General features: G+C 49.2%; 1 protein-coding gene across 1 annotated transcript; it reads left to right on the top strand.

The window, feature by feature from the left end:
• Positions 1-4,089: 4,089 nt before the first annotated feature.
• LOC129696106 (thyroglobulin-like) lies at positions 4,090-5,620 on the top strand. Its single transcript, XM_055633556.1, has one exon. The coding sequence runs from the start codon at positions 4,296-4,298 to the stop codon at positions 5,382-5,384; it is 1,089 nt and encodes a 362-aa protein (XP_055489531.1). The 5' UTR covers positions 4,090-4,295; the 3' UTR covers positions 5,385-5,620.
• Positions 5,621-12,297: the final 6,677 nt, after the last annotated feature.

The raw sequence follows: 12,297 nt of genomic DNA, 5'->3' as shown, positions 1-12,297 counted from the left end.
TGTGAGGAGTCTTGGACATGGGACGGGTTTTGAGGAGCGGCTCCGTCAGGCTGGGACAGACTGACCTCTGGAGCTGACGTCATGTTTAATGATCACTCCATGGGGAAAAATAATCCCTGTCATCTCTCATCTTGCTTGCGGTTGGTTCCTTATCCAGACCCCTCTCACTCAAAACTGGGCCAAAGGTCCTGACTGTCCACCCTGTCTCTGTCTGAGAGTTTTACAAACTTCTATCTCAGCCTCCAACACGCCAGAGAAAACAATCCCAGTCTGTCCACCCTCTCCCTGTAGCTGAAACCCTCTAATCCCGGAATCATTCTGGTGAACCTCCTCTGCACCGTCTCCAAACCCCCCACATCCCCCCTGTAATGGGGGCGACCAGAACTGCCCGCAACACTCCACATGCGGCCTGACCCACGTTACACACAACTGATGAAGGGTCTCGAGCGGGAACGTCGCCACTTCTACAAAGTCAAAGTCAATTGTATTTGTCACATACACCTGAAGGTGCAGTGATATGAATTTGCCAGCAGCGATACACTTAAAAATAATACACAATAGAATTTAACGCAAACATCCACCACAGCATTCTTCACTGTGGTGGAAGGCACAAGGTTCAGCCAGGCCTCCTCCTTTGTTCAACCGTGGTCGGGTGCAGCAGGGGACACCTGACAGTGGTGAGAACCTGCCCGTCCCTTCTTTTACTCAACGTGTATATACAGGTGTATGTGTACAGGTGTGTGTGTACAGGTGTATATGTACAGGTGTATATGTACAGGTGTATATGCACAGGTGTGTGTGTACAGGTGTATGTGTACAGGTGTGTGTGAACAAATGTGTGTGTACAGATGTATATGCATAGGTGTATATGTACAGGTGTATATGTACAGGTGTGTGTGTACAGGTGTATGTGTACAGGTGTGTGTGGACAAGTGTGTGTGTACAGATGTATATGTACAGGTGTGTGTGTACAGGTGTGTGTGTCCAGGTGTATATGTACAGGTGTGTGTGTACAGGTGTGTGTGTACAGGTGTATATGTACAGGTGCGTGTGTCCAGGTGTGTGTGTACAGGTGTATATGTACAGGTGTGTGTGTCCAGGTGTGTGTGTACAGGTGTGTGTGTCCAGGTGTGTGTGTCCAGGTGTGTGTGTCCAGGTGTGTGTGTACAGGTGTGTGTGTACATGTGTGTGTGTCCAGGTGTGTGTACAGGTGTATATGTACAGGTGCATATGTACAGGTGTGTGTGTACATGTACAGGTGCATATGTACAGGTGTGTGTGTACAGGTGTGTGTGTACAGGTGTGTGTGTACAGGTGTATATGTACAGGTGTGTGTGTACAGGTGTGTACAGGTGTGTGTGTACAGGTGTGTGTGTACAGGTGTATATGTACAGGTGTGTGTGTACAGGTGTATATGTACAGGTGTGTGTGTACAGGTGTGTGTGTGCAGGTGTATATGTACAGGTGTGTGTGTACAGGTGTATATGTACAGGTGTGTGTGTGTACAGGTGTATATGTACAGGTGCGTGTGTCCAGGTGTGTGTGTACAGGTCTATATGTACAGGTGTGTGTGTCCAGGTGTGTGTGTACAGGTGTATATGTACAGGTGCATATGTACAGGTGTGTGTGTACAGGTGTGTGTGTACAGGTGTATATGTACAGGTGTGTGTGTACAGGTGTGTATGTACAGGTGTGTGTGTACAGGTGTATATGTACAGGTGTGTGTGTACAGGTGTGTGTGTACAGGTGTATATGTACAGGTGCATATGTACAGGTGTGTGTGTACAGGTGCGTGTGTCCAGGTGTGTGTGTACAGGTCTATATGTACAGGTGTGTGTGTCCAGGTGTGTGTGTACAGGTGTATATGTACAGGTGCATATGTACAGGTGTGTGTGTACAGGTGTGTGTGTACCGGTGCTATGGACGGCCCGATGTACAGGCCCTCTCGTGGAGATGATCCAAACTCCAACGTCGGGACGGTCAAACACACTCCACGGTTTGGAGGTCCCGACTCGACCACTTTCCTACTGGAGACCGCGGCTTCAGGATGTTAGAGGCCGCAGGCCGGCGGTCGGACTCCTCTACACAGATGCTGCATGACCCACTGAGTTACTCCAGTATTTTGTGTCTTTCTTCAGTGTAACCAGCACCTGCAGTTCCTTCTTCCACCTTCAAAGCTACCGGTAGCTGCAGAATGAAGTCCCAACGTTTACACTCCATGCCCTGATGGACAGCAGCAATTATCCTGCAGCCCCTGACACCAGAACTCAAACTTTGCCACAACAAACCTCAGCATTGAGGTTAATGTGCAGGAAGGAACTGCAGACGCTGGTTTAAACCCGATAGACACAAATGCTGGAGTAACTCGGCCGGATAGGTAGCATCTCTGGAGAGAAGGAAGGGTCTCGGCCAGAAACGTCACCCATTCCTTCTCTCCACAGATGCTGCCTGTCCCGCTGAGTTACTCCAGCATTTTGTGTCTCTCTTTGCATTGAGGTGGCCCTTGGGTCTAACTCCTCCTTGCCCTTGGTTACAGGCCCAAGCAGATGCGAGGTCCAGCAGTTCACAGCCTCCTCTTTCAGCGATGTCTTTGTTCCTGCGTGTGATGATCAGGGCAACTACCTGCCTGTCCAGTGTCAGCGGGGTGATCAGTGCTGGTGCACGGATGCCCATGGAGATGAGGTGCCAGGGACAAGGCAGCAGGGGACACCTGACTGTGGTGAGTACCTGCCCGGCCCTTCCTTTACTCATTGTGCAGGTGTATATGTACAGGTGTATTTGTACAGGTGTGTGTGGACAAGTGTATGTGTGCAGGTGTACGTGTACAGGTGTGTGTGTACAGGTGTGTGTACAGGTGTGCGTGTACAGGTGTGTGTGTACAGGTGTGCGTGTACAGGTGTGCGTGTACAGGTGTGTGTGTACAGGTGTGCGTGTACAGGTGTGCGTGTACAGGTGTGCGTGTACAGGTGTGTGTGTACAGGTGTGCGTGTACAGGTGTGCGTGTACAGGTGTGCGTGTACAGGTGTGCGTGTACAGGTGTGCGTGTACAGGTGTGCGTGTACAGGTGTGTGTGTACAGGTGTGCGTGTACAGGTGTGCAGGTGTATGTGTGTACAGGTGTACGTGTAGAGTAGTACATGTACAGGTGTGTGTACAGGTGTACGTATACAGGTGTTCTGCTGCTGGCCTTGCAGAGGCAGCATGAGTTAGCAATATCTAGTTGTTGCTTCTAGTGTTGGCAGTTGGTGGTACAACTTCTTTATTTTGCTCTGTCCACGTTTACAAGGATGTTGCCAGGACTAGAGGGCGTGAGCTACAGGGAGAGGTTGAGTAGGCTGGGTCTCTATTCCATGGAGCGCAGGAGGATGAGGGGTGATCTTATAGAGGTGTATAAAATCATGAGAGGAATAGATCAGGTAGACGCACAGAGTCTCTTGCCCAGAGTAGGGGAATCGAGGACCAGAGGACATAGGCTCAAGGTGAAGGGGGAAAAGATTTAATAGGAATCTGAGGGGTAACTTTTTCACACAAAGGGTGGTGGGTGTATGGAACAAGCTGCCAGAGGAGGTAGTTGAGGCTGGGACTATCCCATCATTTAAAAAACAGACAGCACATGGATAGGATAGGTTTGGAGGGATATGGACCAAATGCAGGAAGTTGGGACTAGTGTAGCTGGGACATTTTGGCTGGTGTGGGTGAGTTGGGCCAAATAGCTTCTTTCCACACTGTATCACTCTGTGTCTCTGTGTCTCAGTGTCTCTGTGACTGTGTCTCTGTGTCTCTGTGACTCTGTGTCCCTGTGTCCCTGTGTCCCTGTGTCTCTGTGTCTCTGTGTCTGTGACTGTGTCTCTGTGTCTCTGTGTCTCTGTGTCTCTGTGTCTCTGTGTGACTGTGGCATCACTGTGTCTCTGTGTCTCTGTGTGACTGTGTCTCTGTGTCTCTGTGTCTCTGTGTCTCTGTGTGACTGTGTCTCTGTGTCTCTGTGTGGCTGTGACTCTGTGTCTCTGTGTCTCTGTGTCTCTGTGTGGCTGTGACTCTGTGTCTCTGTGTCTCTGTGTCTCTGTGTCTCTGTGTCTCTGTGTGACTGTGTCTCTGTGTGACTGTGTCTCTGTGTGACTGTGTCTCTGTGTCTCTGTGTCTCTGTGTCGCTGTGACTCTGTGTCTCTGTGTCGCTGTGACTCTGTGATCTCTTGTCTTCCAGGGAGTAATCCTAGTGGTTGTGAAGGGGAGAGGAGACGGAAGTTGTCCTGGCTTTTCTCCGGGCTGGTTGGTCGCTTCAGCCCGAGCAGCATCTTCATGGTGCCAGCATCTCCAGTCCAAGAGAAGGTTGTTGAGGCTCTAACCCGCTGCGGCCCAGATGTGAAACAGCTGTTGAGAAAGTCCCGCCTGCTGCTCGCTGCACTGAAGGCTGGACAGTGGGACACTGGCCACCTTGATCTAGAAATAGTTCTCAGCCAGTTTGTGCAAGAAATGTTTCTGACCAAGGACCTCGCTCCCCTCGATCTTCACCTTTCTGGATCCCCCAAAGTGTTTATTGAAAACCTGTTTGGAGGCACATTTCTGCGACAAGTGGCTGCGTTCAATTTCACCGGAGGCATCGGGAGAATGGGGACATTCAATTTCACCCAGTTGTTCCAGCAGATTGGCCTAACGGGAATGTACAGCGGGGAGAACTTTGTCGAACTGGCCAAACTCTTTTCCACTGTCGAAGACTCTTACCTGTCGGCAGGGCGGCCAGGGTTCTCGAGGGACTCCTTCACATTGAACCAGACTATCTTGGACAGTTTGGGTGGAGAGGTTAATCTGCAGGTGAACCAGAATGTTGTGCATCTTCTGACTTCTCTGCTGGAGCAAGGTGACGTTCTCAGTACGTTGCGGGACATTGTGGGCTTTGTTGGTGTGGATGAGGGCAACCTCGCTGAGATGATGCGGGTGGTGTTTCGAGGCGCTAGGACAGGTGTGTGTGGCCGTCAGATGGAGAGACTGTACGTGCCACACTGCACCCAAGGTGGGGACTACCAGGAGGTCCAGTGTCAAGGTTCGCTCTGCTGGTGTGTGGACCACCAGGGGCTGGACATTCCAGATACACAACGTCAGGGTGAGAGACCTCCGTGTCCCACCGCATGTGAGCGACAGCGGCCACGGTCTATGGAGCAGCGAGCGAGCGGGTCCCTGGTGTTTGTTCCGTCGTGTGGAGTAGACGGCAGCTTCCCGCCCAGGCAGTGCGATGGGACGTGTTGCTTCAAAGTGGATCTGCAGGGAAGGAGGATAACAACACAAGGAACATCAGTTGTGAAGTGTAAGTCCCAGAAACATAGAAATATGTACAATAGGTGCAGGAGTAGGCCATTCAGCCCGTCAGGCCAGCACCGCCATTCAATGTGATCATGGCTGATCATCCACAATCAGTACCCCGTTCCTGCCTTCTCCCCATATCCTCTGACTCTGTTAGCCCTAAGAGCTAAATCTAACTCTCTCTTGAAAACATCCAGTGAATCGGCCTCCACTGCCGTCTGTGGCAGAGAATTCCACAGATTCACAACTCTCTGGGCCAGTTCTGTCCTCACCTTTACCTGCTGAAGGTGTTGAGCAGATCGATGACGGTGGCATGCTGGAGAAACTCAGTGGGTGATAGGTGACGTTTCGGGTCCGAATAGGTGACCGAAGGGTCTCGACCCGAAACGTCACGTAGTCCTTTGCTCCATAGATGCTTCCTCACCCGCTGTGTTTCTACAGCATTTTTGTCTACTCTGGACATTTGTATTAAATCTTCCTCCCCCCCCTCACCTTCAAACTATGTCCAAGGATGAGCAAAGGGGAAGATACAGAGTGCAGAATATAGTTCCCATCAGTTCCACAGCCCAAGTCCAATGTCCGCAATGGGGTAGAGGTGAATCGGACACTACCCTAGCTCAGAAACCTGATAACAAAGGGGAAGAAGCTGTTCCTGAGTCTAGTGGTTGGCGCTGTCAAGCTTCTGTACCTTGTGCCGGACGGGAGCGGGGAGAAGAATAGGTTACGTCAAATTATATTTAAATACCTCGTAAGTCAAGACAAACATTTCTTTCTAAACTTTCTGGTTCAGGTTTAGGTTTATTGTTGTCATGTGTACAGAGGTACCGTGAAGAGTTTTGTTTTGTAGGCTGTTCAAACAGATCGGATTTACCAGACAGAAATAGAATCAGTTTAAACTCAAGTACAACAGGTAGAGCAAAGGGGAAAGTACAGAGTGCTGGAGTAACTCAGCAGGTCAGGCAGCATCTGTGGAGAACATGGATAGGTGACGTTTCACAGAGTGCTGGAGTAACTCAGCGGGTCAGGCAGCATCTGTGGAGAATATGGATAGGTGATGTTTCACAGAGTGCTGGAGTAACTCAGCGGGTCAGGCAGCATCTGTGGAGAACATGGATAGGTGACGTTTCACAGAGTGCTGGAGTAACTCAGCGGGTCAGGCAGCATCTGTGGAGAACATGGAGAGGTGACGTTTCACAGAGTGCTGGAGTAACTCAGCGGGTCAGGCAGCATCTGTGGAGAACATGGATATAAGAATTGTAAGAGTTCTGCTTTACTCTCTCATTTGTCGTCACGGTGACACAGCGGTAGAGTTGCTGCCTCACAGCGCCAGAGACCCGGGTTCCATCCTGACTATGGGTGCTGTCTGTACGGAGTTTGCATGTTCTCCCCATGACCTGTGTGGGATTTCTCCGGGTGCTCCGGTTTCCTCCCACACTCCAAAGACGTACAGGTTTGTAGGTTAATTGGCCCTCTGTAAATGCAAATTGTCCCCTAGTGTGTGTAGGATAGTGTTAGTGTGCGGGGATCGCTGGTCGGTGTGGACCCGGTGGGCCAAAGGGCCTGTTTCTGCGTTGTATCTCTAAACTACAGTAAACCCCTCTCTCCCTGACGCTGGTACTAATCACATTGATGTTCTGCCTCTTGTTATCTCCAGCTCCAGGCTCGTGTCATCTTGCTGCAGTCCAGGTTCGGCGGTTCATGGCCGAAGCCGATGGTCTCGTCAAAGCCTCCAACGATTCCAACATTCCCTTCAGCCAGGGCTTCCTATCAGCTCATGGAATAGACCTGACGGACAGGGACCTCCCTCCTCTCTCTGCCGCCTCACCCCCCCATCTTTCCTTATCGGCATTGCTGCTCAGAGGGACCGATTACGCTGTCCGACTGGCTGCCTGGTCCAGTGAGTAGCTGTCTGGTGTGTGTGTGAACATGTAATCATCAACACAGTCTCTGCTACATACCCACCTCCATTAATACTGCACAACTTGACACCATTCAGATAACAATCTGCCTTCCTGCTTTCATCCACTTTGGTAGCAACAACAGGAAGGCAGGAAGATTACTATCTAAATGGTGTCAACTTGGGAAAAGGGGAAATACAACGGGATCTGGGGGTCCTTGTTCATCAGTCTATGAAAGTAAGCATGCAGCGAATGACCTGTTGGCCTTTATAACACGAGGAATCGAAAATAGGAGAAATATTGCAGTTGTACAGGGCCCTAGTGAGACCACACCTGGAGTATTGTGTGCAGTTTTGGTCCCCTAATTTGAGGAAGGACATTCTTGCTATTGAGGGAGTGCAGCGTAGGTTCACCAGGTTAATTCCCGGGATGGCGGGAATGTCAATTGTTGAGAGAATGGAGCAGCTGGGCTTGTACATGAGTTTTGAATAATGAGAGGGGATCTTATTGAAACATATAAGATTATTAAGGGTTTGGACATGCTAGAGGCAGGAAACATGTTCCCGATGTTGGGGGAGTCCAGAACCAGGGGCCACAGTTTATGAATAAGGAGTAAGCCATTTAGAACGGAGATGAGGAAACACTTTTTCTCACAGAGAGTTGTGAGTCTGTGGAATTCTCTGCTTCACAGGGCGGTGGAGGCCGGTTCTCTGGATACTTCCAAGAGACAGTAAGATCAGATTCAGATTCAGATTCAGATTCAATTTTAATTGTCATTGTCAGTGTACAGTACAGAGACAACGAAATGCATTTAGCATCTCCCTGGAAGAGCGACATAGCAAATGATAGGGCTCTTGAAGATAGTGGAGTCGTGGGGATATGGGGAGAATGCAGGAACGGGGTACTGATTGAGGATGATCAGCCATGATCACATTTAATGGCGGTGCTGGATTGAAGGGCCGAATGGCCTACTCCTGCACTGGAGGAGGCCCAGGACAGAAAGGTCGGATTCGGAAAGGGCGGGGGTTGAAGTGCTGAGCCACCGGGAGATCGGGTTGGTTTTTGCGAAGTGAGCGAAGCGATCGCCAAGCCTACGCCTGGTCTCACCGATGTCGAGCAGTTGACATCTAGAGCAGCGGATGCAATAGATGAGGTTGGAGGAGGTGCAGGTGAACCTATGTCGCACCTGGAAAGACTGCTTGGGTCCGTGAATGGAGTCGAGGGGGGAGGTAAAGCGACAAGTGTTGCATTTCCTGCGGTTGCAAGGGGAAAGTGCCCGGGGAGGGGGTGGTTTGGGTGGGAAGGGACGAATTGGCCAGGGAGTTATGGAGGGAGCGGTCTCTGCGGAAGGCAGACAGGGGTGGAGATGGGAAGATGTGGCGAGTAGTGGGGTCACGTTGGAGGTGGCGAAAATGATGGAGGGCTATTTATTGTATGTGACGGCTAGTGGGGTGGAAGGTGAGGACTAGGGGGACTCTGCCCTTGTTACGAGTGGGGGGGATGGGGAGAGAGAGCAGTGTTGCGGGGTATTGAAGAGATCCTGGGGAGAGCCTCATCTATAATAGGGGAGGGGAACCCTCGTTCCCTGAAGAATGAGGTAATCTCCGATGCCCTGGGAGCAGATGCGGCGTAGACTGCGGAATTGGGAGTAGGGGATGGAGTCCTTACAGGAAACAGGGTGGGAAGAAGTGTAGTCTAGATAGCCATGGGAGTCAGTGGGTTTGCAGTAGATGTCAGTTCTCTTTATGCTGTGTCTGTGCTCTGCGATTGGCTCGATTGTAATCATGTATAGCAGGGGCGGAAAACCCGGGGGGGGCCAGAGGAGACACGTCCCCGTCCCCCCCCATGTTTTGAGAGGTGGGGGACATCCCCCCCAAGTTTTTGTAATCCCGATTTTAAAATCGCCGTTTTTAGCGCTGGATTGAGCCTCCGAAGCCTCGCACGTGTGTGTGTGAGTGCACGCATGCGCGCGTGGCCGCCAAAAAATTGTGTCCCTCGTCCTCTCCATGTTTTGATAGTGAGTTGCGTTCTTGATGTATAGTCTTTCCACTGACTGGTTAGCACACAACGTCAGTAGACGTGACAATAAACAAAACTAAACTAAATTGAGTGAATGGTAAAAGTTATTCTGGGCCCAGTGACTCGTTCCTATGTTACAGCCACCACACCTGTACGTCACCTCATTGCTTTGCTTCCTTGCCTCACCTCCACAACTGCCTTCAGTGGACAAAGCCTTGCCTGTGGAATACCCACCCCAACCCTGCCCATCCCCACTCCCCCCATGTTCAAAGTTCAAAGTAAACTTTATTGTCAATTCAATTATGCAACAGCCGTTACACAGAGGATTGAAATTACGTTTCCCCATACTCCAAATGTGCAAGTAATATTAATAATAATAATAATAATAATAATAAGTTTATTTATATAGCACATTTATAGTCAATTTTCATTGACCCCAAAGTGCTTTACATAATTTAAAAATCAGTTCCATACAAAGCATAAAGATGGGTTAACAAAATAATAAAATGCATAAACAGGACACAACATGTAACATAAACATCCACCACAGCATTCATCACTGTGGTGGAAGGCACAAAAACAATTTTGGCCGTCCTCCTCCATTAAAAACACAGACAGACAACATACCAATAAAAATAGACAATAGACATTACATTATTTGTGTGCCAAAATGTAGCAAAAACTTTGAGGTATTTTAAAAAGGGTGCAACAATGAAAGGTGCAATATAGAAAAAGTGCAAATTTCGTACTGGAGACATTGAGCCAAAGTTATTTTCACATGTGCTTCCTCATGGGTTATTGAGGCTGCTCTTCATGGTTTCCTCACTGCTCATGCATCAAGCTGATGTAGGAATGAGTGGGTTAACCTATGATGAGCGTTTGACGGCACTGGGCCTGTACTCGCTGGAGTTTAGAAGAATGAGGGGGGGACCTCATTGACACTCACCAAATAGTGAAAGGCTTGAATAGAGTGGATGTGGAGAGGATGTTTCCATTAGTGGGAGAGTCTAGGACTAGAGGTCACAGCCTCAGAATTAAAGGACGTTCTTTTAGGCATGGTTGAGGAGAAATTTCTTTGGTCAGAGGGAGGTGAATCTGCGGAATTCTTTGCCACAGACGGCTGTGGAGGCTACAAGTCAGTGGATATTTTTAGGGCAGAGATAGATAGATTCTTGATTAGTACGGGTGTCAGGGGTTATGGGGAGAAGGCAGGAGAATGGGGTTAGGAGGGAGAGATAGATCGGACATGAATGAATCGTGGAGTAGTCTTGATGGGCTGAATGGCCTAATTCTGCTTCTATCACTTATGACTATGAGCTTATAAGCTGACCTGCCAAAGGTCTCAGGTGTGCCTTCTCTGACAGTTATCTGTACCTGGGGGCGGAGTTTGCGTTGGATTCACGGGAGGTTGGTCTTGGAGGGGAGGATGGTCCTCAAACTGCGGAGCATCCTGGACAATACAGCCCACCCCCTCCATGACACACTGGTCAACCTGAGGAGCACCTTCAGCAACAGACTGGTTCCACCAAGATGCAGCACAGAACGCCACAGGCGATCCTTCTTCCCTGTGGCTATCAAACTGTACAACTCCTCCCCCTTCTGTCGTGGGGTAGACCGAGACTGACCCCCACCTCCCCAATCTTTGCACATCCCCAATCCTTTCCACTCGTCACTTTAATTTCATGTTTCATGTATTTTGTGTTTTATAACTGTTGGCCGATCAATAACAATGAATAAAGTTCGACCTTATCGTGTGGTGAAACCTGTTCATATAAACCAGTAACTTCAATTTCCAAACAGCCTTGCGATTCTACCAGAGGAAAGAAGTGTCGATGGAAGAGGGTATCGGGGGGTTAAGTGTGAGCAGTCATGGCCCCTACATGCCGCAGTGTGATGGGTCTGGACACTGGCAGCCCGTCCAGTGCTACGCGGGTACTGGTGAGTCCAAACGTTCAATAATGGTAAGGCATGGACATCAGCTACCGACCAACGGGAATGAGAATCTGAAAGATAGATTGTTGTCACGTGTGCCGAGGTACAGGGAGTGGCTTTGTTTAGCAAGCTGTCCAATCAGATCAGATAATCCTACACATAAATATCACCTGGACAGGTTGGTGTACAATCCAACGCCTCGACTCTCATCATGTATTGTCTTTCCAATGACTGGTTAGCACACAGCAAGAGCTTTTCACTGTACCTCGGTACACTTGACAATAAACTACACTCAAACAATAGACAATATACACAATAGGTGCAGGAGTAGGCCATTCGGCCCTTCGAGCCAGCACCGCCATTCAATGTGATCATGGCTGATCATCCCCAATCAGTACCCCGTTCCTGCCTTCTCCCCATATCCCCTGACTCCGCTATCTTTAAGAGCCCTATCTAGCTCTCTCTTGAAAGTATCCAGAGAACCGGCCTCCATCGCCCTCACCACTCTCTGTGTGAAAAAGTGTTTCCTCGTCTCCATTCTAAATGGCTTACTCCTTATTCTTAAACTGTGGCCCCTGGTTCTGGATTCCCCCAACATCAGGAACACGTTTCATGCCTCTAGTGTGTCCAAATCCTTAATAATCTTATATGTTTCAATATGACCTCTCATCCTTCTAAACTCCAGAGTGTACAAGCCCAGCCGCTAATTAATTAAATATTTAGTTTGGAGATCCATATCACTGTAAATCCTCGGACTATCTTTAATCAGACTTTACCTTACACCAAATGTTATTCCTTTTATCCTACAATATGGAACAGGCCCCTCAGCCCCCATATCCCCTGACTCCACTATCTTTAAAAGCCCTATCTAGCTCTCTCTTGAAATGAAAACTGAGTCACCAACATTGTGGCTTGTAGGCTCTTTCCCCACAAAGCCTCGCTTCATTCCTTCATTTGATCGTTTGATTTTTGCCACACCTGTAGTTTTACAGCTTCAGGCTAAATTCAAGTCTACAAATCCAGACGATATTGTAACCGGAATTCAAATGATGAAACCTCCATGTGTTTGTACATCACCCTGGTGATTGAGTGTGTGGTCTCTAGGTCACTGTTGGTGTGTGGATGAGACGGGGAGCTACGTTCCTGGTTCGCTG

The sequence above is a fragment of the Leucoraja erinacea genome, chromosome 4 (genome assembly GCF_028641065.1).
Source record: "Leucoraja erinacea ecotype New England chromosome 4, Leri_hhj_1, whole genome shotgun sequence".
NCBI classification, from domain to species: domain Eukaryota; kingdom Metazoa; phylum Chordata; class Chondrichthyes; order Rajiformes; family Rajidae; genus Leucoraja; species Leucoraja erinaceus.
The sequence above is the reverse complement of the archived record's forward strand: the minus strand, read 5'-3'. Positions and strand labels throughout refer to the sequence as shown.

Excerpts from the sequence above, each read along its gene's own strand:
- LOC129696106 (XM_055633556.1), top strand. The coding sequence starts at position 4,296 with ATGGTGCCAGCATCTCCAGTCCAAGAGAAGGTTGTTGAGGCTCTAACC.